This window comes from Phocoena sinus, chromosome 16 (assembly GCF_008692025.1).
Source record: "Phocoena sinus isolate mPhoSin1 chromosome 16, mPhoSin1.pri, whole genome shotgun sequence".
In the NCBI taxonomy this organism is placed as follows: Eukaryota; Metazoa; Chordata; class Mammalia; order Artiodactyla; family Phocoenidae; genus Phocoena; species Phocoena sinus.
The window spans coordinates 26406049-26431723 of record NC_045778.1 but is presented as its reverse complement, the minus strand read 5'-3'; the positions used below and the strand labels follow the sequence as shown (position 1 = coordinate 26431723).

Sequence of the window (25675 nt, the reverse complement as noted above, 5' to 3'; positions counted from 1 at the left end):
CAAAAGTCTGAAGAGAATCAGGATATTTGCATAGGCTCATAGTATCTCCCCCTAAGATACTTATTCGTTACAAAAGGGAAAACAGAAATGTTACAGTGGAGAAAGTTGACAGACATCCCTTCACCCCAGTGATCAAATTTAGCGATGCTAAAATTAGTGGGTAAAATAGGATATTTGCACAGTCTCAAAATATTGCCCCCAAGATATTTATTCACTACAGTGGGAAAACAGTAACTTCACAGACATTAAGTACCACCTTAACCCAGTGATCAAAGTTAACTTGGCCAACAGTAAGACACTGGGCTACCATTTACATCCCTGATGTGATGCACTGAGAAGGGTGATCTCTGTGGTATTTCTGCCCAAAATGCATGACCTCAATTTAATTATGAGAGAACATCAGACAAACCTAAATTGAGGGACATTCTACAAAATGACTGACAGGTACTCTTCAAAAGTATCAAATTCATAAACAAGGAACAAGTGACAAACTGTCTGATAGGAAGAGACTAAGACGATATGACAAATAAATGCAACCTGTAACCCTGGATTAGATTGTGGAACAGAAAAAGGAAATTAGAGGAAAAACTGGTAAAATCAGAATAAATTCTGTAGTTCAGTTACTGACCCTGTACAAATGCTAATTTCCTGACTTTGATTATTACATTCTGGTTATGTAAGATGTTAACATTAGGGGAAGCTGAGTGAAGGTATCTGGAAATTCTCTGTACTATTTTTACAAACGTTCTAAATCTAAAATTGTTTCAAAATAAAAATGTTTTTTTGTGAGGATGAAAGAAGATAAGGTAAGTGAAAGAGCTTAATGCGATATTTAGCATATGCCAAGTACTTCATAAATATTAATTTATTTCTTCTATTTACCGTCATTTTAATACTTTCCAAAATTGTCAAATCCTAAGTTGCCTCAAAATCTCTAGAAAGGGCCTCAAGAATTTTGAGTATTGAGAATTCAATTATGGTATCTAATAAGGGAGGACAAAGAGAAAAAAGGAAGAAGAAGTAGAAGAAAGCTCATATAATTTAGCTATGAGCCATGTATAAACAGCTATGAGCACTCTGAAGTACTCATTAAATCTTAACCACTCTAGGCAGTAGGTATTATTACTATATCCCTATTTCATAGATGTAGAAACCAAGAGCCGTGTATGTAGCTCTAAAGTACTCATTGAATATTAACCACTCTAGGCAATAGGCACTATTACTATATCCCCATTTTATAGATGAGGAAACTGAGTCACAGAGAGGTTAAGTAACTTCCTAAAGTCATAAGCATACTAAGAGGTGGAGTCAGGACTAGCACCCACAAAGTCTAACTCCAGGGATTATACTCTTCCATGTTATCCACAGATTATACTGCTTCTATGAATTCTGGCAATGTGCTTCTGTTGTTGTAACCAAAAAACTAGAGCATGTTTATCCTAAATCATTTTATGTCACATTCGTAAGTCATTGCTGATCCTGCATTTAAATATGATATATATATATATATATATATATATATATTTTTTTTTTTTTTTTTTTTGTGGTACGCGGGCCTCTCACTGTCGGATATTTTTTATTAATTATTCTGGCTTGTATTTTACCGTAGTGAATTTCACCTTCTGAATTTCCAGATATTTCTCATTTTCCAAGGTCACTGGGAATCTAATTTCCTCCTCCAGTACGTTAGAATGTGAGAACGAAAGAAGCGTAGTTTATATAGTAAAGAGTACCAGACTCAGAGAGCTGAGCTCTGATTCTGGCTCTATTGTCTCTTAGCTATATGACCTTGAACAAGTCATGCAGCTTATTTTTTCTGTTCAACTGATATGGCAATACATGCCCTACCTACCCGAGCCACCAGGTTTGTATGAATATTAAATATATCGATGATATGTTAGAAAAGGTTTTATAAACTGTGAATCATTTCATAAATGTTCAATTATGCTTTTATTGTCACTGGTGATCACACACCTTAAATTTAGCACTGTTTTCCAAATTAAAAAATATATTCTCGGGACTTCCCTGGTGGCGCAGTGGTTGAGAATCCGCCTGCCAATGCAGGGGACACGGGTTCGAGCCCTGGTCTGGGAAGATCCCACATGTCGCAGAGCTACTAAGCCCATGCGCCACAACTACTGAGCCTGCGCTCTACAGCCCACGAGCCACAAATACTGAAGCCCTCGCACCTAGAGCCCATGCTCCGCAACAAGAGAAGCCACTGCAATGAGAAGCCTGCACACCACAACGAAGAGTAGCCCCTGCTTGCTGCAACTAGACAAAGCCTGTGCGCAGCAACAAAGACCCAACACAAGCAAAACTAAAAAAAAAAAAAAAAAAACCAAAACAGAATATATTCTCTTCATTCCATTTTTAACAAGTTGATGATACAAATATTAAACAATACTGTCACAATCTACCTACTCTTATAGAATACCAATTGTGGTGTCTGCATACATTGCCTCACTTAACCACAGCATATTCTGCTTTGTTTCCGAAATAGGAACTCCTATAATAATTATGGGGTTCATATGATGTGTCAGCCTCCATCCTGTCTCATACTACCTCCTCCTCACTCACTCCGTTCCAGTCACACTGGCCTCCTGTCAGTTCCTGGAGTACATAGTACATTATGTTCTTTCGTGTCTGTGGGCCTATGTACTCTTGTTCCCTCTGTTTGAAATTTGTTTCCCTATTGTTTGTTTGTTTTGCTTTTTTCTGTCATAGCTAGATATTTGTATTTTTCAAGCTTTCCAAGTGTTAGGCAGAAAGTCAGTGCTCAGCAAATATTTGTTGAATGAGTAAGTGATTAAATGAAGAGAATTTGAAGACTATCGTATCTCTTTCTGTTAATCTAGTGTTTTAAAACTGTTGTCATTTGGGACTCAGTCACCTAAGGAAGCAGCATTTTACTCTCTTAGCCAGCATGATCTGACTTAGTGTCTTATTTCCAGAAACTCTTGGTGATCATTCACTGCATTCTTTGTATTTGTAAGGAACACAGGAACCTTAGAAAAATCTTGGAGAATTCTTTGGGAATCAATACCTCCTGAAACTCTCTGGACTTGCTATCCAGTGCTGATCAGTGGAACTTTCTGTGATGATGTATATGTTTATATCTGCTCTGTCCAATATGGTAGTCCCTATCTACATATGCATGCACTTCCAATGTGCCAAGAGACTGAGGAACTGAATTTTAAATTTTATTTAATTTTAATTTAAATAGCCACACGTGGCTAGTAGATGCATATTGGATAGCACAATTCAATACTTCCCTCTCTCAGTGGTATAAGATGATAGAGTTGTCATTGCTCAGAGAAAGACTACAAGCCTGGAAGCCTCTGGGTAGAGTCATGGGCTGTAGGGAAAGTAGGAAAATGTTAAAAGATTGCTTTATTTCCTCTATGGTTAGAAGTATTGTATTTTAGAGATCTAAAATAAGAAAATTAAAATTTGTTGCCTGGAGTAAAACTGAATAACTGATCCAATAGAAAAGGTATAAGTTATCTTCATCATTTGGCATATACTCTATTTCACTGAGAATGAAAATATAAAAAATATTTTTTATTTAGGTTTTGGAGGTATGCCCTTCACTTTAATTTAAATCAATTTTCAATACTGCTTTAAAAAGGTTTCATAATGAAACATGTTACTAAGTACCTTATTTTTATTTAGGTTCTAAAAATACAAACCTTTAATCAGTTCAAGATAAGGTGGATTTAAAAACACTGTAGTCTGAACCGATTTTCCAAAATACCAAAAGGCCTCACGAAAATTTTTACCCAAAGAATTGTCATTTTAAATTCTTAGCAGGTCTGTCATTTAAAACAGGGCACTATGCAATTTTCCATCAACCTATATATATATATATAAAAAAATCCTCTCTCTTCTGCTTTGTGCTCTGCCCAGCTCCAGTTTTTATCTCATTCTCCAGTGCCCTCCTAAGCTGCCTCTTCTTACTGAAAATTGCCCAATTCATTTTAAAGATTTTTTTTTTTTTTTTTTGCGTTACGCGGGCCTCTCACTGTTGTGGCCTCTTCCGTTGCGGAGCACAGGCTCCGGACACGCAGGCCCAGCGGCCATGGCTCACGGGCCTAGTCGCTCCGCGGCATGTGGGATCTTCCCGGACCGGGGCACGAACCGGTGTCCCCTGAATCGGCAGGCGGACTCTCAACCACTGCGCCACCAGGGAAGTCCAAGATTTTTTTCTTAAATAAAGATTATCTAAAATTTGCAGAGAAGCTAATCAGAATATCATAAACAATGCTGCTGAAGATATTTCCTGATGAATAAACAATGGTTATTTTTAGAGGCATTTAGATTGGTCTCTTAGCAGACAGATCACTAGTGGCAACACTCAGTGGCTTTGGGAACTGATTGGGATTTATAACAGAAAATGAGGGTAGGACAGTGAATTTGTGGGAAGAAAAAAATGCCCACCTTTCCTTTCTTTTTTAATTTTTTCATTTCTCTCCTCTCATTCATGCTCCAAATTAAGAGGTAAAATTAAAGTTGGGAAGAATAAGACAGATTTTGTCTAGTTTGTCACACTACACTTGAGAGCACTGACACATTTCCATAGACATTAAACTGTTAAGTGATTTATTCTTGTTTGAGTCTTTAAAAATACCAAGTTTCAAACCTATGCTTTCATATTCCTATCTAATGGACTTAGGAAACTTTCATGACATTTTAAAATCATTCAGTTTCTCTAGATAGCATGCCATACATGGATTATATTTTATTAACAATACTTACTTCAGGGTATTCTACTCATGGCTCTTACAGATTCTGTGATGCATATAATATTTTAGGGAACCCATGAAGGGACACGTCAAGACACTGTGTGCTTTAACCAATCTAACACATCTTTGTCAAATCACCAACTGAGTCATCTTGCTATGTCAGGAGGTAATAAGGTATCCTACTATAATCATCATCACTTTGTTTATATGCTGTAATCATTTATGGCAGATTTATGGTAAAAAGAAACAACTCTAGAATCAATGAGTAAGAACTAACGGAAAGGTTAATATGGTGCTGGTTAGTAGAAAATAGAAAAAGTAGTTTGTTGCTAAGACTGTATTTAAACCAGGCATATACAAAGCACACAGCTCAAGAGGGCAATAAAACTATGAATTAGTAAGGTTTAATAAACTATTAAAAATTATTATCAAGGTACTACTGAATCATGATCATTTGTTATACGTCATGTTATATTTCTAAACATCTACAAAATTGCTTATTTTCTAGAACCAAAATACATTTTTAAATGTTAGCACAGAAAATAGGACACAAATTTATACTCAGCAGACTTTTATCTTTGGAGAATTTTGATGTAACAACAGAGAGTATTAATTGTTAATACTGAAATTTCACATCAGTGAAACTTTAAAACATGGCTGAAAACATTTACGTATAGTTTCATGATCAAAACATTTGACTTTTAAATTGAATATTCCCTTCGTTACACTTAGTCCTGTATATCAATTGCCAGTTTGGGAAATGACAAAGTGAAACTTAAATTAGATAAAAATTACTTGGAAATCTTTATTCCTTCTTCTTCATGTGACTCAACCCCATATTCATGAGAATATGTTAAAACAAAAAAAGCAAACTCCCAAGAAACTATCAAAGTTGCCATTAATTGAGCATTATGAGGCAGAGTTTCATACCCTGATACAGTTTTTTTCATAAGATCTTGAGAGTAGAATACTTATACCACATGCTCACTATCTTCCTCCAAGAAAAGGAAGCCCTATGCCTGGTTGTCAAGGCCTATGACATGGATAACATACACATGTATCACTTTGTTGCTTGATAATGAATCTGTCTTTTGTACATTTAAATAACATTTCCATCACAATTTCATACAACACCTTTCTCTAAAGAGTTCAAAGTGAGCTTACTAATATATCCAGTCAATGCTCACAGCTTCTGTAGATGGTAGACAATACTGAGTATGCAAATAAGGAGAGAGTTTCTGTATGTTCCAGCTCTAGTCAGATTAAATGTTAAAAAATTACTACCATGAAACATTCCAAGTTGCTGTATAGAACACAGTATTCTATGTAATTCTAGCTAAATAAATATGATAGTCATAAAACTCACCAACTCAGTGAATTCTCTATCAATTAACCTGTGCTGAGATTAGTCAGTATTTCCTAATGATGGACTGGAAGGTAGATATTATGTAGGTAAAAACATAGTCTTGTCTACTATCTTAATTTTGCCAACAACAACCACATGGAGTTTGGAATCTTGACAAGATAATATTTCTATTTCTATGAGGAAAACAGAATCAATTATCTGGAAAGTAAAGCAAGTATCAATATTTTGTTTCAGAAAATGTATATGCTTTATGCTATCAAAAAAAAAGAAGAGAGAAGAAAAAAAAGAGATTCAAACAGGAAGTTTATATGAACAGTATTTAAATTAATCAGTTCCTAACAACTGTTAAGTACAACTTTTGGAAATTAATTTACATAATGATAATCTACATGTGGTAGGGTTGAAATTATTTAAATGACATTATATTTCACTATTTAGTCTTGCTCCACCACTGCTTTAGCAGTGAATCCTTATGAAATGTAATGCAGCTAATGAGGTAGCTTTTTAACTGAACAAACTGACAGGCCCCATATCTGCAGAGGCAGCTTGAAACCGTGCCCAACCTCTTGGCTTCCCAAGAGGCTTTTCAAAATTCAATAAATAACATCTGTAGGCGATGTTGGGTGCAGACCTAGCAGAGTGCGTCATAACACTGTGCTGGCAGAACAAAGAAACCATGACGACTGCCAAGTTTCCATGGCAACTGCTGCGAGGCTCTGAGAGTATAATAGCACATCAATCACTGTCCAAAAGAACTTCATTATCAGCTAGAAGAAACCTTTAGGATCTGTTTAGTGTACAATTGTGGGTTAACTCACCTCAAAGCCTTGCTCTCTAGCAAAAGTGGCAGCTTCCTGAAATAAAAAAAAAGGAACAGTTAATTATAAAGTGCTAGGTAATGAAGAAATAATCCATTTTGAAACTCATTCAGTCTTCTTTTTACACAATTATCTCAATATATCCACATAGTTCAATTTTTATTCTTACACCAAAAAAAAAAAAAAGATTTCTTTTTACCTTGGCATAAAAAAAAAGGCAGCATAATGTCAACACACTTCAGAAGTTGAAATAAGATATAGTACATGTTTTTACTGTAGCTGTCACTGTGAGTTCAGGTGTTTTGACCCCAGCAAAGAAAATCATTTGAAACCTAAGGAAGATGCTGATGGTTATGTTTTTAATTAAAACAGTACCTTACAGAAAAACGCAGAGAAAATACCTGTAGAGAAAAACGTCTGCTAAAAAATGTACAGATTCAGAAAACCCACCACTTTGTAATCCCTGATGAAATTTACTCAGGCAAGGATCATCAATGGATATTAAATTCATTAGGTGAAAGGATGACGGGGAACTGGGTATTTCATGGAATCAAAGTATCAAAGATCACATGCTGGTCATGGGGAGCAAAGTATAACTTTATAATACAAGGATCAAGCTGTCATCACTTTAACCCAGCGATCGATCCTATCACTTATCATTAATAATGGGATCACCAAAAACACTGTGTCTTCTGTAATGATGCAGTATAAGGTACACAGCATCAGCTATAAAGTTTTTAACATGAATTAATAAAAATTTTATTTAATAACTTGCAGTCTACAGGAAATATAGAGAATAGGAGAACAAGTTAAATGATACACTGAGAAAGCAAATGAACAAATCCATAATGCAGGACATTATACAGGACAAGTAGCTTGGTTTCTTCAATAAGTCAATGTTATGATAAAGTGGGCAGGGGAAAAATGACCAGGAGCAATATACAGATTTTAATTGTAAACTGTTTTGAAGAAACCAGCTATAAAATACATTTTGGGGCAACTGGAGAAATCTGATTATGAAATGGGAATTAGATAATATTAAGAATTATCGATTTCATAAGGAAAATGTTCTAGATTTTTAGAGGTGCATCCTGAAGTATTCTGGGATAAAATGGCATGATATATGTAATTTATTTTAGAAAACTTAAAAAAAATAAAGTGAAGCAAAAATGGTAAAATGTTAATGACTGAATCTAGATGTATTCAGTATTACTATTTTTTTGGCCTGTTTGAAAATTTTTGTAATAAAAAGTCCCCACCCCCCCATTTCTCTTTGATAGAAGATGACAGGGTAACAGAAGTTGAACATCATTTAAAAAATACAGTTAAAAATTTTAAAACAATATTTTTCTGGATATTAAATATATCTTAAGGGCACAATCTGATGAACCTTACTATATACTCTAATGCCCTTATAATAGGTTATCAAATGACAAAAAACACATCTGTGTAACCAAATCCTTTCCCTTTCTTCACTCTGCTTTGCATATATATTTTCATTTAGTACTGATACAGAAAATGGAGGCAATATTACTTTTCCATTCCACTTCCCCCTTGAAAATGGAAAAAAAAAAAAAAAAACTGCAGACAACTGTCAAGAGCCTCTACATCTTAACTTACATTCCTCCAAAATTATCTTTGCCAAGAGATATTAATAGAAGGATGGGATGTGAGCCTGAGTAGTGAGCAGATCCAACTAAAACGACTGCTGCACCAAGCCATGTAAGGCAGAAACTACAGTTAATGTCTCCAGCACAAATCTGGGTACTATCTACATGTTAAGGAAAACACAGGGAAGAAAAGTATGTATGCACTTATGGTCCAATATACTAATAGCATATAAATTTAAAGAACCACTTTGAGGGTTTGAAAAGGTTGAAATAGACGATTACAGCTGAACACTGAAGTTAATAGAAAGTGATAAGCTGAAAGTACAACTCCTTAGGCTGTTGACTACAGAAGCATAAGGCTGATAGAGTTAACCTTACTTGATATAGATTTTTAAAAAATGGAATTATGATCTTCACAATTGTTGCAAGCAAGGTTAGCCTCTCTGACAATTTACTTACACTAGAATCTTGTATACCAGAGTCAATAATATTTGCTAGCCTGGATGTCAAGGAAAAGGATAAAGTTCAAAAGATATCAACGTAGAACTTTTCCAAGCTGTCCAACTCAAGAACTAACCAAGCTAATTCTTATATGGAAAAGACAACTAAGAAGCCCTGCAAGAACTACTTATTTACATGGAACTTTATCAGAGGCACAAAAGAAACCTAGAGGACTATAAGACAAAGTTAATATGAAGAATCTGTATGACTGAAGTTGCACTAAGACATAAAAACTTAAAATTCACATACAGTAGTTAAGTTGCCTTTTTAATGTCCAGTTCTGCTCCCACAAATTTAAGAAGCTATCAACTGTGATCTGTTATGGTATAGTAGAACTGACTAATTGCAAGAAGGCACATTTATAAATGTCAGATCATTATTCTTTAAGGAAACTGGGCCCTAGGACACTTCCACATCTGTAAACTATTCCAAGCACCAACATATTTCTGACTGAGGAAGGACATGCTGAAGAAAAGTCAACTCAATTTTCTATCTTAGCGCCCCCTCACACAGGTTTGCAGAGCTGTGCCCTGTCACTGAAAAGCTAAGCACTTGTTCTATGGCTTAAAAAGATCTTATCTCCTGACTTCCTCCCACCTTCTTTTGATCTTGGGCTGGTGCCCCCAGTCACTCCATTAGAGAAGGCAGCTGGCTCACATCACTGCAGACTTTCCCACAGCTAACCTCTGATCTGAAGGTGTTTGTAGATACAATGATAGAACAACATTTATTTTTCCCTCTCAGCAAAACAAATAAAACAACACAGGGGAACAGTTTGACCCAGTAAGAATTTTAAGCAGAATTTTCGTCTTCAGATTCACTGCATGGAGGGACAGAAGGAAAAGGCATTAGGTCAGAAATCAGGGAAGAAAAAAGGGGCATAAATGGTGGGCAGAATAGTAAGACAGGTTCCAAATATCAAGGGTAATTCCAAGTGAACTGATCACACTAAATTGAAAAGGACTTTTTAGCGTGCCTTCGCAGTAAAAGTGAGAAAAGAAAACAAGCAAGTCTCCATCTGTGCTGCCCCAGGGCGCCACGTACTGAGTTTCACAAATCTAATGAAGCAGTCAAGTTAAAATCCAACCACAGAGTGAATGTGACATGTGGAGAACAGCTAGGGTTAGAATAGAGAAGCAGAGCGGTTCCTAATGCAGGTGATTATCCATGTGATAATCATTATATTTACAGGCTTTCTATTTTAGATCTGACATCAAAAATCACAAAGGAGGAGGGATTAAAGAAATAAACAACCGACGCAGAGGCTTTCCTGCTCCCCTGAGAGTGCAGCACTTTCATTCATGCATGACAAGCAACAAAAGCAAAAGACCAGGAAAGAGTATTTCTGAGAAGGCTGGATTTCACATTAACACTTCTTTCCATTTTGATAACTTTCACTATTATTCAGTTTCTCATACAGGTCACATTTTCAAAATCAGTTCCCATTGTTGTCTATGCTATAGTACAGTATCATTTTTGGTTTACAATGAATGATACTCACATAATATGTCTTTTACAACAACAAAGCCATTTTTTCCTTCCTGGAATTGAGTGTTGTGAATAAAATGACATATAATTAAAGTCTTAGACTCTCATCTACATCACGCTATTTAGGATTTGCATTAGGTTTGCTGCTTCACCAACCAGGCTAAAAGGATGAAACAACAACCAAGTATGGTTTTTTGAGTAGAGGTTTAAAAAAAAGCTGAAATTCGCGGTTAATGAAAACTATGGAATACTTACATTACGAGCTATTTAAAGGGATTAGCAAACCACTACCAAAAAGCACAATCCTCAGATTATACAGGAAAGGAAGGAAAAACTCAAGTGTGTGTCTGTGTGTATGAAAGACAACAATTTCCTTCATATTCAATTGAGAAGAAAACTGTTTTCTCTGCATTTTGTCTGATAATACCCTGATTTTATAGAGAATTATCTAATCACAAACCAAAACCATAACTAGTCCATATTGTTATTCTAATTCCAATTATTTGTTACTAGTTATATAGAAATACAAATGATTTCTGTGTATTGGCCTTATATCCTGACACTTTGCCAAATTTGCTTATTAGCTGTAGGAACTATTCTTTTGCTCCTGTAAAGAAAGATGTTCCTACTAACCATACTACAAAGTTATTTTAAGAATTTAGCAAATGCCTTAAAAAAATTACCTCTCTTTTCTCCAGGGTGATCTGAAGGGTATAAATACTAACTACCACCACTACCATAGCTCATAACCCTTGCTCTCCCATTCCTGCTCTACACTTCAAGGCACTGAACCCAGTTAGAGCTATTATCTGCTTGCTTATGTTACCACTCTACTTTCTGATAGTGGACATGAGGGGTTTTGGGTATAGGCTGAAACTTCATCGACTGAAGCAAAAAAGGGAGAAGACCCAACTTAGGACCAAAGAAAGGTAACCTGTGACTATCCACCGAAAGCAGCCCATCCATTCAAAACAAACTATTCTGTTACCCCTATGCAAACAGGAAGCAGAAAGTTCACTGGAGTTCCCATGGTCTTCACTCAAGTCATAGGAGTCCAGGGCTTTAGGAGAAGCCAAGGGAGAACCGAGTCACCAAAACAGTTCTGCTGTTTTGCTTGTTCATCTCTCCATCCAAATAGAATCTACCCTGCAAGGATAGTTTTAGGCTAACAGATACTATTATGCTAGAGGTATATCAGTGCTACAGCTGTTGCAGATCTTACAATGGTATTAGACTTTGACATGATAATATTTGAAACAATATTGTAAATCCTAATGGTGTGGTGTACATGAGAGTCTAAGATGGAATGTTATCTATGTCTGCCTTTCTCTGTATAAATCTATGTATAAAAATCTCTCTATATAAATAAAATTCTTAAATTTGTATATACATTTAGATGTATAATGCTTTTTTCGAAGGGCTTTAAATGCAAGATAGTACTGGTCAGGAGGCAGTTACAGCCAAATGGAAAGAGTACAGGGCTTAGAATCAGAAGACCTACACTAAGGTTGCTGTTTTACAGCTCATTTGATATGTAATCTTGAGCAAGTCGCTCAGTACATCAGTTTATATCAACACAACTGAGGTCAACAAAACCTACTGGATTGTTGCTAGAAATAAATAAAATATTTAATGTGAACTGTAAAATCATTTTGCCTGTTGAATTCAAGATCTTGGTAAGATCTTAGGATAATTTAAACAAATGAATTTCAGAGCATCCAGAGTACATTCAATGATTTGTCCTATCTGTGGATCATATGTGTAGTAGAGAAGCCTCTGAATTGGTTGCCTACTACATTGATCCCTAACTGGTGATGTTCAAATTCTTGTAAAATTCCCTCCCCTTTGAATGCGGGCTGGACCTAGTGACTTGCTTCTAACAAATATCTGACAAAAGTGATGGGATGTCTTGTTTGTCCATCCTCTTGCTCACACACTCTCACTCAGCTCTTGCTCTAGGGGAAATAAGCTGCCATGTTGTGAGGACCCCTATGGAGCGGCCCATGACTAACAACCAGAGAAGATCTAGGGCTTGCTAATAGCCATGTGAGTGAGCTTGGTAGTGAATACTCCCCAAGCAGAGATATGACTACAGCCCTGGCTGACATCCTGATTACAGCCTTGTAAGAGAATCTGATTCAGAGGCACCAAACTAAGCTGTGCCTGGATTCCCTATCCACATTTTAGACATGAGGAACCTAAGCCTTAGAGAGGTTAACTAACATGGCCCAATTCAGATATTTTCTCATTCAGATTATGCTAATCCTTAAAAAAAGGTCACAAAAATCAAATCAAACAAGCGTGGCTAACAAATCAATCGTAGGTGAGCAAATTATGGAAAGATAATTTAGATACATACTATCTAAATGGTTTTGTATACCTGGTTATGATTAACCATTTCTTAGCTGTAGCAGTGATATACCTCTAATTCATGCTGACATTTAATGATAAAGAACTACCTGCTGTTTATTTTTTCCTACAATATATTATAAAGACTTATGTTGCTTGAGCCTCTAAATATTTCTTCATGCTATCCTTCAGACTATGAATTACTTTTTCTTTATGCTATCTACAAAATCATTTATATATTTTCTCATGAAACTGCATTAATGTTATACTACTTTTAATATTAAACTATTTCTGAAGAGGAAAAGTTTTAATTTGAAAATAAAGTAAACAAAGCCTAGAGAAAATTGTTAAAGAAAATATAAATCTGGGAAACCCCTTTTAAAATGTTTCATTTACGAAAATATCTGCACTGGTTTTTCCAAACAATATAACATACAACTTTTGGGAGATTTTCAACCTGTACTCTGACATTTATTACCATATGCTTCCTGTCTGCAGAATGCTGAACAGAAATATTATTTAACATTTACCGAGTGCCAAAAACTCTGTGGGGCAATGTATAAACTATAAAGACACGCATGGCCCCTATCCATTAGGTTTATAATAAAAATCAGATAAACAGTATATAAATTATACTTTCATAAACATGACTGAAAAAAAATTACTCAAATTACAAGCCAAAAAAAATTAGGTTTAGTTTAGAACATACTTAACCCTTTCACAAAATGATTTGATAGATGTGTCTATTCTACTAAGAAAAGTTGTTAATTCCCACTGTTAAGCATATTTAATGGTGGTAACTAAAGGAAAACAAGTTTAGGAAAAGTGCTTCATCAAAATTTGACTGACTAGCTATTTGGGCTAACTTATAGAATAATCCAAGTTTTTCAGTTGCTGAAGAAAGAAAAAAGAGGTGCTAGCATAAGAAAATCATCAGGGTAGCAGGCCTCTTATTGGGTATTTTATTTCCATTTTTAATGAGATAACATGTGCTTGGCATAATGAAGGCACTCAACAAATGTCAATTATTTTCCATATTTCATTTGATCCCCATGAAAATCCCGTAAAATAGGTATTCTTCTCCTTTCACAGATGAAAATCTGAAGGTTCAGAGACATTAAAATATATGTCCAAGACCAAAAAACAAGTAATTGTAATAGCTGGCATTTGGATTTGAGGCTTTCCAAATGGTTTGTGCTGGTCTGCTACTGATGAACTCTTTTAGCTGTTTTATGTCTGAAAAAGTCTTTATCTCGTTTTCATTTCTGAAAGATATTTTTACTGGGTATAGAATTCTAGGTTGACAATTTTTTTGTCTCAGTGTGCTAAGGTCCAGCTTGTTTTAGATGCATTCTTATCTTTGTTTCCCTGTACAGAATATGTCTTAAAAAAAAACCAACCTGTCTGCTTTTAAGATTATTTTAATCACTGATTTTATGCAATTTGATTATGATGTTCCTTGGTGTAGTTTTTTCCTTGTTTCTTTTGCAGTTTGTTGAGTTTCTTGGATTTGTGGGTTTATAGTTTTCTTCAAATTTGGAACATTTTCACTCTTTATTACTTCAAATATTGTTCTGTTTCTCCTCTCCAGGACTCCAAGTATGTATGTTAGGTCACTTGAAGTTGGCCAACCCCTGTATTATGCTATTAGTAGAATATTTGTAAGTTTTAAAACAGACATTTTTCTTCTTTACTGAATTACCAGTGAGGAACTGAAGGCCCTATGGCGAGCAGGCTACACAGCTTGTTAGCCTTAAGTAAAATGTATATCTTTAGACAGGTCTTGTTTCCTTCATTCACTGGCCAAAAAACCCCCTAAAACCTAAATCACTCATATTAATAAAAAGACAGTAAAAGACAAGATAAATAACCAATTCTTACAAGTTTAGACACATGTTTACATGCGGCCATGAGAAAGGTATTACTGATCAGTGCTAAACATTAGACCAAAAACGGAAAGGAAGACCTCATGATGGGGAGAAACTAGCATTCTTACTAAGTGTCTTTTTAATAATTCTTCTCCCTCAAATGTGCACCCGTATCTTTTGCATTTTCCATATTCCATGCACGAAGCTTCCTAAAGTGTCAAGGTGTAATAATCACTGCCAAATCAATCCGACCTTCTGTGGCCACTCTGATGACGCTAATGGCAGAACCTGTCATAAAAGCTCCTCTACTCTTTGAGTCTCTTGGTCTTTTGAGGGAGAAGACGAAATAAAATTGGAAATCACAGTAACATTCACAACCCAAAATATTACTGAATTAAATTAAGAAAGAAACTTATAGGACTACACTGTGACTTATTAGCATAACAAAATATAGTAAAAAACAGAGAAGCATCTAGTTTCCTACCTCTAGTGGGGAAGGGGGGCTGGGGGCAGGAAAGGCAGTTCCTCTTCCTCCTCAGGTCAGAATTTTTAACCTATGGATATGTACATAACACATTCCATACAAGTATCACCAATAACCAGTATTATTTTCTTCCTTCTTACTAGGTGACTCACAATAATTATGCACAGGGTGTATTGTAATACTTATGTCTTAGAAAGAAGTCCAACACAGATAAACTTAGAATTTTCACAATGGTCAGTGGGAAGTAACAAAGATGGCCATGGCAGTAACAATGAATACAGGTCTCTCAAGGAAAGGAAAAAAAACAAAACCTACACCAAAAATGAAACTACAAAGAAGTCAAAGGGAAAAAAATCTAATGTGCATGAAAAACAAATCAGCCAAATGTCAGGCTACTAAAAAAATAATCACAGAAAGATGATAGAAAACACCCAACAGAGCATGTAGCAGGCCCTCCATAAAGGATTAATTGAAGGCATAATTCACCAATCCTTCCTCTATGATAAATAGGTTTAAAAAGATACTTTTGAATTGCTAGTACTGCATTTGATTATGAAGTGGGAGCCAATCATTAGTCTACAAACTAGACTCAAGAAATGTCTATCTTTCTACCTCACAAACATTATTTGTTTTCTTTTTCTTCTTTTGGTCATATCACACAGCTTGCAGGATTAGTTCCCTGACCAGGGATCAAACCCAGGCCCTTTGTAGTGGAAGCACAGAGTCCTAACAACTGAACCGCCAGGGAATACTGCCCCCCACCCTTTGTTCCTCACAAACCTTTTGTCAGAATCTGAGATAACACATTTTCTAATCCTAGTGCTTCCCTGTGTGTTTTGCTGTCTCTGTAACAAAGTATGAGTTTTCATTACATATTAACAAAATGCTGGGAAATGAAGGTAATTCAGCACAGAGGTAGTAATGAAGTGCTGACATTTAAAAAAAAATTTTTAAATTCAATTTTATTCACTTTTTTATACAGCAGGTTATTAGTTATCCATTTTATACATATTAGTGTATATATATCAATCCCAATCTCCCAATTCATCAGCCTCCCACGCCATCATTTCCCCCCTTGGGGTCCATACATTTGTTTTCTACATCTGTTTCTCTATTTCTGCCCTGCAAACTGGTTCATCTGTACCATTTTTCTGGGTTCCACATATGTGCGTTAATATAGGATATTTGTTTTTCTCTTTCTGACTTACTTCACTCTGTATGACAGCCTGTAGATTCATCCACGTCTCTACAAATGATCCAAATTCATTCCTTTTTATGGCTGAGTAATATTCCATTGTATATATGTACCCCATCTTCTTTATCCATTTGTCTGTCGATGGGCATTTAGGTTGCTTCCATGACCTGGCTATTGTAAATAGTCCTGCCATGAACATTGGGGTGCATGTGTCTTTCTGAATTATGGTTTTCTCTGGGTATATGCCCAGTGGGGGATTGCTGGGTCATATGGTAATTCTAGTTTTAGTTTTTTAAGGAACCGCCATGCTGTTTTCCATAGTGGTTGCATCAATTTACATTCCCACCAACAGTGCAAGAGTGTTCTCCTTTCTCCACACCCTCTCCAGCATTTGTTGTTTGTAGATTTTCTGATGATGCCCATTCTTACTGGTGTGAGGTGATACCTCATTGTAGTTTTGATTTGCATTTCTCTAATAATTAGTGATGTTGAGCAGCTTTTCACGTGCTTCCTGGCCATCTGTATGTTTTCCTAGGAGAAAAGTCTATTTAGGTCTTCTGCCCATTTTTGGATTGGGTTGTTGTTGTTTTTTTTTCCCAGTAGGCAGGCCTATCACTGTTGTGGACTCTCCTGTTGCAGAGCACAGGCTCCAGACGCGCAGGCTCAGCGGCCATGGCTCACGGGCCCAGCTGCTCCGCGGCATGTGGGATCTTCCCAGACCGGGGCACGAACCCACATCCCCTGCATCGGCAGGCGGACTCTCAATCATTGCGCCACCAGGGAAGCCCTTGTATTCCTTTAATTTCTTTTTCTTCTCTGATTGCCGTGGCTAGGACTTCCAAAACTATGTTGAATAATAGTGGCAAGAGTGGACATCCTTGTCTTGTTCCTGATCTTAGAGGAAATGCCTTCAGTTTTTCACCATTGAGAATGATGATTACTGTGGGTTTGTTGTATATGGCCTTTATTATGTTGAGGTAGGTTCCCTCTATGCCCACTTTCTGGAGAGTTTTTATCATAAATGGGTGTTGAATTTTGTCAAAAGCTTTTTCTGCATCTATTGAGATGATCATATGGTTTTTCTTCTTTAATTTGTTAATATGGTGTATCACATTGATTGATTTGTGTATATTGAAGAATCCTTGCATCCCTGGGATGAACTCCACTTGATTATGGTGTATGATCCTTTCAATGTGCTGTTGGATTCTGTTTGCTAGTGTTTTGTTGAGGATTTTTGCATCTATATTCATCAGTGATATTGGTCTGTAATTTCCTTTTTTTGTAGTATCTTTTTTAGTCTGGTTTTGGTATCAGGGTGATGGTGGCCTCACAGAATGAGTTTGGGAGTGTTCCTTCCTCTGCGATTTTTTGGAAGAGTTTGAGAAGGATGGGTGTTAGCTCTTCTCTAAATGTTTGATAGAATTCACCTGTGAAGCCATCTGGTCCTGGACTTTTGCTTGTTGGAAGATTTATAATCACAGTTTCAATTTCATTACTTGTGATTGGTCTCTTCATATTTTCTATTTCTTTCTGGTTCAATCTTGGAAGGTTATACCTTTCTAAGAATTTGTCCATTTCTTCCAGCTTGTCCATTTCATTGGCATAGAGTTGCTTGTAGTAGTCTCTTAGGATGCTTTGTATTTCTGCGGTGTCTGTTGTAACTTCTCCTTTTTCATTTCTAATTTTATTGATTTGAGTCCTCTCCCTCTTTTTCTTGATGAGTCTGGCTAATGGTTTATCAATTTTTTTTTATCTTCTCAAAGAACAAGCTTTTAGTTTTATTGATCTTTGCTATTGTTTTCTTTGTTTCTATTTCATTTAATTCTGCTCTGATCTTTATGATTTCTTTCCTTCTACTAACTTTGGGTTTCATTTGTTTTTCTTTCTCTAGTTCCTTTAGGTGTAAGTTTAGATTATTTATTTGACATTTTTCTTGTTTCTTGAGGTAGGCTTGTATTGCCATAAACTTCCCTCTTAGAACTGCTTTTGTTGCATCCCATAGGTTTTGGATTGTGTTTTTGTTGTCATTTGTCTCTAGGTATTTTTTGATTTCCTCTTTGATTTCTTCAGTGATCTCTTGGTTATTTAGTAACATATTGTTTAGCCTCCATGTGGTTGTGTTTTTTACATTTTTTTCCCCGTAACTGATTTCTAATCTCATAGCATTGTGGTCAGATAAGATGCTTGATATGATTTCAATATTCTTAAATTTACTGAGGCTTGATTTGTGACCCAAGATGTGATCTATCCTGGAGAATGTTCCATGTGCAGTTGAGAAGAAAGTGTAATTCTGCTGTTTTTGGATGGAATGTCCTATAAATATCAATTAAATCTATCTGGCCTATTGTGTCATGTAAAGTTTGTATTTCCTTATTAATTTTCTGTTTGGATGATCTGTCCATTTGTGTAAGTGAGGTGTTAAAGTCCCCCACTATTACTGTGTTACTGTCGATTTCCTCTTTTATAGCTGTTAGCAGTTGCCTTATGTTTGAGGTACTCCTATGTTGGGTGCATATATATTTATAATTGTTGTATTTTCTTCTTGGATTGATCCCTTGATCATTATGTAATGTCCTTCCTTGTCTCTTGTAACATTCTTTATTTTAAAGTCTATTTTATCTGATATGAGTATTGCTACACCAGCTTTCTTTAGAGTAATCTTGGTTGTAGGTTCTTCCCTTTCATCACTTTAAATATATCTTGCCACTCCCTTCTGGCTTGTAGAGTTTCTGTTGAGAAATCAGCTGTTAACCTTATGGGAGTTCCCTTGTATGTTATTTGTCGTTTTTCCCTTATTGCTTTCAATAATTTTTCTTTGTCTTTACTTTTTGTCAATTTGATTACTATGTGTCTCGGTGTGTTTTTCCTTGGGTTTATCCTGCCTGGGACTCTCTGCACTTCCTGGACTTGGGTGGCTATTTCCTTTCCCATGTTAGGGAATTTTTTGACTATAATCTCTTCAAATATTTTCTTGGGTCCTTTCTCTCTCTCTTCTGCTTCTCGGACTCCTATCATGCGAATGTTGTTGCGTTTAATGTTGTCCCAGAGGTCTCTTAGGTTGTCTTCATTTCTTTTTATTCTTTTTTATTTATTTTGTTCTGCAGCAGTGAATTCCACCATTCTGTCTTGCAGGTCACTTATTCGTTCTTCTGCCTCAGTTATTCTGCTATTGATTCCTTCTAGTGTATTTTTCCTTTCAGTTATTGTATTGTTCATCTCTGTTAGTTCTTTTATTCTTCTAGGTGTTTGTTCTCTAATTCTTCTAGGTCTTTATTAAACATTTCTTGCATCTTCTCAATCTCTGCCTCCATTCTTTTTCTGAGGTCCTGGATCATCTTCACTATCGTTATTCTGAATTCTTTTTCTGGAAGGTTTCCTATCTCCACTTCATTTAGCTGTTTTCCTCGGGTTTTATCTCGTTCCTTCGTCTGGTACATAGATGTACCTCTGCCTTTTCACCTTGTCTGTCTTTCTGTGAATGTGGTTTTTGTTCCACAGGCTGCAGGATTGTAGTTCTTCTTGCTTTTGCTGTCTGCTCTCTGGTCAGTGCCGGCATTTTTACTGTACTGCACATTATAAAGTGATTGGGCTAACAGATGGGATTTTGTTAAAAGCAATTTTGACTTATTGCACATAGTATTACAAACTGGCTTCTACCTATATCCATTTTAGAAACTTTTCCCATTGGCCACCAATCTTGGCCTTTCTTTTTGACTTTTTCAAATAGGACTTGATGACTTTTCTAGAGGGATGAAGGGTGTCTGCATAGTGTAAAATTTAGGAATAATTATTTTAAGGAATAAAATGGGTACTCGTTTCCTTCTATCGCTTCAGAGGTGTAATTTCAATCTCTCTCTAAATTTCTCTGCATCACAAATTACTGTTCATTTCCTGAGTAAATATTTTCCCTCCTTCAGGTCCTTGGTCAGTTTCCCCCACTTACTCCTGCACATTTAAGCCCTTTTGTTTGGATTTTTCCAATTCCACTGGATAATTTAACAGGTGATAAAATGAGACTTTTTTTGATGCTTTAGGGTTTGAATTTTGCCATCCTCTCCTAGAAACACTCCTCCCTACTTTTCTGTTGCATATCATCTTTCCCTTTCTCTCTCACCTTTCTGTTGCTTATCTTCTTTCTCATTCATTACCTGCCCTATATAGTCTTATCCAGAAATTCAGCTATCAACTTTTCAATCTTTTCTCTTTATAGTTTTATGGGGTAATTTCCTTTATTCCTTTCGTTTGGTATCATTCTCAGATATCCTGCCTCACTTCCAGAGTCGCTTTGCACTTGACAGCTTCCAAATTCTGCCAAGTGTATTTTACAAGCACAAGGCCTATAATATCTAGTCTTGTTTCCATTCTTACCGACAGAATACTAGGTCAGGCCTGTACTACCTCTTGCCTAGATTATTGCTATAGTGTTTTAATCAGTCTCTAGTACCAATCACACTCAGTTTGAATGTATCCTTACATTCCAACCATTAGATCCACCTTCCTAAATATCAACTCTGATTAGCCTTTGTTCAAAAAGCTACCTACTACTTCCTGAGAAAAGTCCCAATTCCATAGCCTGACTTTCAAAGGTCCTCCATAAAGTGCCCCTACTTTTCATTTCTAGCCTGATCTTTTACTATTCCCTTGTACATGTACCAGATGTCACTCAAACTAGAATACTTGCTATTCTCTGAACATGCCCCAGGCTTTTTTGCCTTCATGCTACCTTGCACATGTAGGCACTAAATGAATTAGAACACCCTTCAACCACCCTTGTCAAAATACTACCAGTCCCTCCAGGGTTAGTTCAGCCATCTTCTGCTTAATGGAAGCCTTCTTAAATTGTTCATGGTCTCTCCTTTCCCACCTCCAGAAGTGGCTTTCTGCATTGCAGAAGAGTTTTGCTCAATTTGTAAAGGCTTTTTTTTTTTTTTTTTTTGCGGGCCTCTCACTGTTGTGGCCTCTCCCATTGCGGAGCACAGGCTCTGGACGCGCAGGCTCAGCGGCCATGGCTCACGGGCCCAGCCGCTCCACGGCATGTGGGATCTTCCCGGATCGTGGCACAAACCCGCGTCCCCTGCATTGGCAGGTGGACTCTCAACCACTGCGCCACCAGGGAAGCCCTGTAAAGGCTTCTTTTATGGCAGTTAGGTACAGACTGGAAACATAGTTATTTGTAGAGACAGCTTATCTCTCCTACTAGATTATAAACTCTTAGTGAAGAAACTCTTTTACACTTTGTATCCTCAAAACATCTAACATATTGCTCTGCCCAGAACAGATAATAAATCCTTGTTGATTTACCAAATGATAACGACAAAGCACTCACCTACATTAAGCAAAGAAGAAATAACTCTGCATTAGATCAGCAATGACTTGATTTGTTGTGCTTCATACTCTTATTTTAGGGATCTCAGGGCTCTGTATATTCTTCTATTACTTTATTTCTTCCACTGCATTATAATTTACTTACGTGGTCTATTTTCTCCCCTAGCTTATAAGTTTCATAAGAACTAAGTTTTATATCATATCTTAGAATTGTGCCTGACACATAGTATGAATTAAATACACGAGCGCTGAAATGAGTTATACTGATTTAAAAGAATCTTATTTTAAAAGGTAAAAGATTTTTCTACTCATGTGTATTGAGCTTTTCTAGAACAGGATCTAAGATTTGGCTAAAAACTTAGTAAATTGCTAGCCTCATGTGTTTCGTGAGAGTATTCACGCAATACGTATATCGTGCCATTTCTGCAGTTCTCCTGTTTTGGGAAGTTACCATAAAGGATTTTGGCATTTGTCTCTTTTCTAAGGATCACACAAATAATCAGGGAAATAGTTTTTCCTGGAAGAATAACTGACTCTGAAATATTAAACTATATTTTCAAAGATATATACATTCTAGACATCACTGGCAGATACTGGATATTAAAGGGTATAATATAGCTCAACAAAGATAAGCACCAATATTTATGATAGAAGTAGCAAGAATTGCGAAAAATCAACAAAAATAACTAAACAAAACCCACAAAACAACCCCCTACATACGGATTAAATAACGGGTAAATAGCAAGTCTCAACTCAGTTTGAGGACTTCGTAAGTTATCAACTAAGCAATTTTATGACAAGCTACTATTTTATTTTGCTGACACACATGGTAATTAGAAAATTTATAGCATGTAGGATAGAAACACAGGTCAAATTAGCTTATAAACAGCAACAACCCATTACAGTACATTTCAAAACTTTAAAATGACACTTTTGTTTTCTTTAGCAAATAAATGCTAATACCTCCATTGTAATATATGTCATTTTTTCACTGCCAGTGCACATATCCTTATAGAAACCACTCCATACATGTGTAGCTCAAGACCCAATGCTAAATTTTCTTGTTTCAAAAGAAGAGATTATATAAATTGATCTTATGTGTTAAGTGTTTGAAGGACAAGATCTGAGTCAGATAGCAAATCCCTTGGAAACAAAGCTGGAGCAATGGTAACAATCCTAAAAACCTTGTTGTGAAAGGAATGATCTGAGTTACATCTCTAATTAACATGCACTACACCTCACAAACAAGGAAAGTCAATTCTTCATTAGCCAGAGTAGATTAGAGATGGTTCAGACACAACAGGGGCCTGCCTGAGACGTGCTCACCAACCCAGCAGAGTCTGGTAATTAGGCAGTATTGGATTAGCAGTAGCAGGGATGAAGGCAAGGAGCCTGGATTTAGGAGTGTGTTGCTTTATCTCCCACTTCCACTTCAAACAGAATAATTCACTGTATCACTACCATGGTTAACCTTCACCTGGACAACCAACACTTAACAATGGTTTTGTTATTATAGAGATTTTTAGTTATCAATAACTTCTCTTCCTGCTCTGCTACCTTTACATTATCCTCTGCTATTTAATAGGTGATGGCAATCTATTTCTCTTTTTTTGAAAGGATGGCAAGGGAAGTCAAGAGTCACAAAAAAGCAAAACTACATTCTTGAGAAAGAAACTACATAAATTGCACATATGAAAAAATACTAACATACTCAAGTTCTATTTAAGGTTTTTCAGGAGCATCCTAAATAACTCAGTGTATTATCGTACAGAGCATCTGAGAACATAGTTGCCAAAGAACATGAAATAATTTTCTGTGTAATTGTGTAAGAAAAATAAGCCCTCAACATATCCAATGTATATGTTTTGCTTTGTCCCCAAAGCAAAACATATACATTGGATATTCTATAGATATTGCCTAAAATGTGAAATCTGGTAACTGTAATAGGTTCAGAACAGGCATTTCATAATTGATGAATATCTCCAGCCCCAATGTAACCACCATGATAATGTTAGTCAGATACTATTGAGTGCTGGATAGGCATGGGAGTTGTTGGACTTCTCTTGGTTGTAATGACCTGGATAGATTTTTGATTGTCTGTTGTAGGAATAAAGGGAGGCGGTAGCAATAACCATTGTCCAACTGCTTCAAGAATTTTAGCAACCAATGAACATATTAGATACCATTTATTTCCATAGTTACATGGCACTGTGCTAGACTCATCTGATTAATCAAAAATAAGGAAAGAAAAGAAAAAAAAAATAAGGAAAGAAGAATTAAGATGAAAGCAAAAATTAAAGTCAGAGTGCAGTATGCTGTAATGGAAGTTAAAAGGAAAGAAAACAAAAGAAAAGGCATTATGGCGGAAGCAGAATTTGATATAAATCTATCAATAAAAGGATAGGTAAAATTTTAGGTGAAGGTGTATATAGGGAAGGACAGGGAGGTATGGAAAATGAGAGGTGTGTCCTGAGACTAGCGAGCGGTCCAATAAGGGATGAATAGAGGACAGGAAAACACTAAGATTTTAAAGATAGATTTACTCTGTAATGAGTTCGGAGACTGGATTTAATTCATTTAACTATGTGGTAGGTAGACGGAGAAGGTGAGAAATATTAAGGTTTCTGAGAGGGTAGGTACCCTTATTAGGACTACATTTCAGAAAGATTAATTTATCTAGCAGCAATATACAGACTGCATGTAAAAGGGAAGACAAGTGAAGATTTTTAGATGGCAGATCAGAAAACAGGTGATAAATACAAAATATTTTAACTCAAAGAGCAAAGTACAGAAACGACAAGTTATAAGATAAACACAATATAATGAATTTCAGGCAAACAATCTTTTCTAGGCTTTCCTTCCGTGCTCCATAAAATAAAATCAAAGAATCCTGCACTTAAAATGAAGAAACTTGGATTCTAGTTCTTACTTTGCCTCTTACTTTACCTCTAGTGTGACTCTGGGCAAGACATAAACTCTCTTTCTCAGGTTTCCTCATCTTGCAAATGAGAGGCTTATAACACTTCCTAAAGTCCTTCTAAGTCTAAAATTCAGTGACCATAAAAATGAGTTTTTGGAAGGTCTCTAACAACCACAGGGAGGGTTCCTTAAGCAAGAAGTCCAGAGGCTCTATTAAGAAATGACTGGCCTAAATCACTGAGATTTAAATATCTGTCATTTACTGCTCATACCTTTTTGTAAAAGGTAAAGTAACTTTTCAGAAGACAGTAAAAGATTCATTCCTTCTTGCTAAAAGCCAAAATTCAAGAAACCTTTTGCGTTATTCATGTATACTTAAAACAAACTCTTGCCAAGAAAAACAAACTGCAAAACATGGAGGTTGGAAAATGTGAATCACCACTGATATTAAAACCAACATTTGATAATTATGTTGCAATTTCAAACTACTGCTGAATCCCATTAGGTTTAAACATAAATTCAATAAGAATTTATGATTTTATAAATGGCATTTAAATGTATTCAGAAGTAGAAACAAGAACCATCTGACAGAGAAGTGATTGTGGTTAAAACGAAAAGAAGGAGAAAATAAAGACATAAGGAGGCCAGAAGGTGAAAGAGAGGAAGGATATAGAAATAGGCTGAAAGTGAATGCAGTACAGTAATGATTCTGAGGCAAATTTATCTTCTGTACTACGCATTTTCATACTTGATAGGATTCTGAATTAATACTACAATAAAAGATGAGGCACCTGTCATTTAAGAAGCAGAAATTATTACAGCAGAACTTTTATGCCAAGTTCTTCTTCCACATTTTTAGAAATATGGAAATATGCACCACATGAATGAAAAATAACAATTTGGCCTTTATTCCACATCCAATTTGGACTTTATTTAACTGTTTTCTAAAATTTTTATTCTATCTTATTTTTAATCATATTCATTTATCTGAAAAATAGAATTGCAAG

At 35.9% G+C, this 25675-nt stretch overlaps 1 protein-coding gene across 5 annotated transcripts in view; it reads right to left on the bottom strand.

Annotated features, from left to right (window-relative positions):
* Positions 1 to 25675, bottom strand: part of ADK (adenosine kinase) — a 502519-nt gene that overhangs the window by 82630 nt on the left and 394214 nt on the right. For all 5 annotated transcript variants that reach the window (XM_032608840.1, XM_032608839.1, XM_032608837.1 and 2 more), the window contains one exon: positions 6930 to 6965. In XM_032608840.1, the coding sequence (XP_032464731.1) occupies positions 6930 to 6965 (36 nt within the window). The remainder of the gene's footprint in view (positions 1 to 6929; positions 6966 to 25675) is intronic.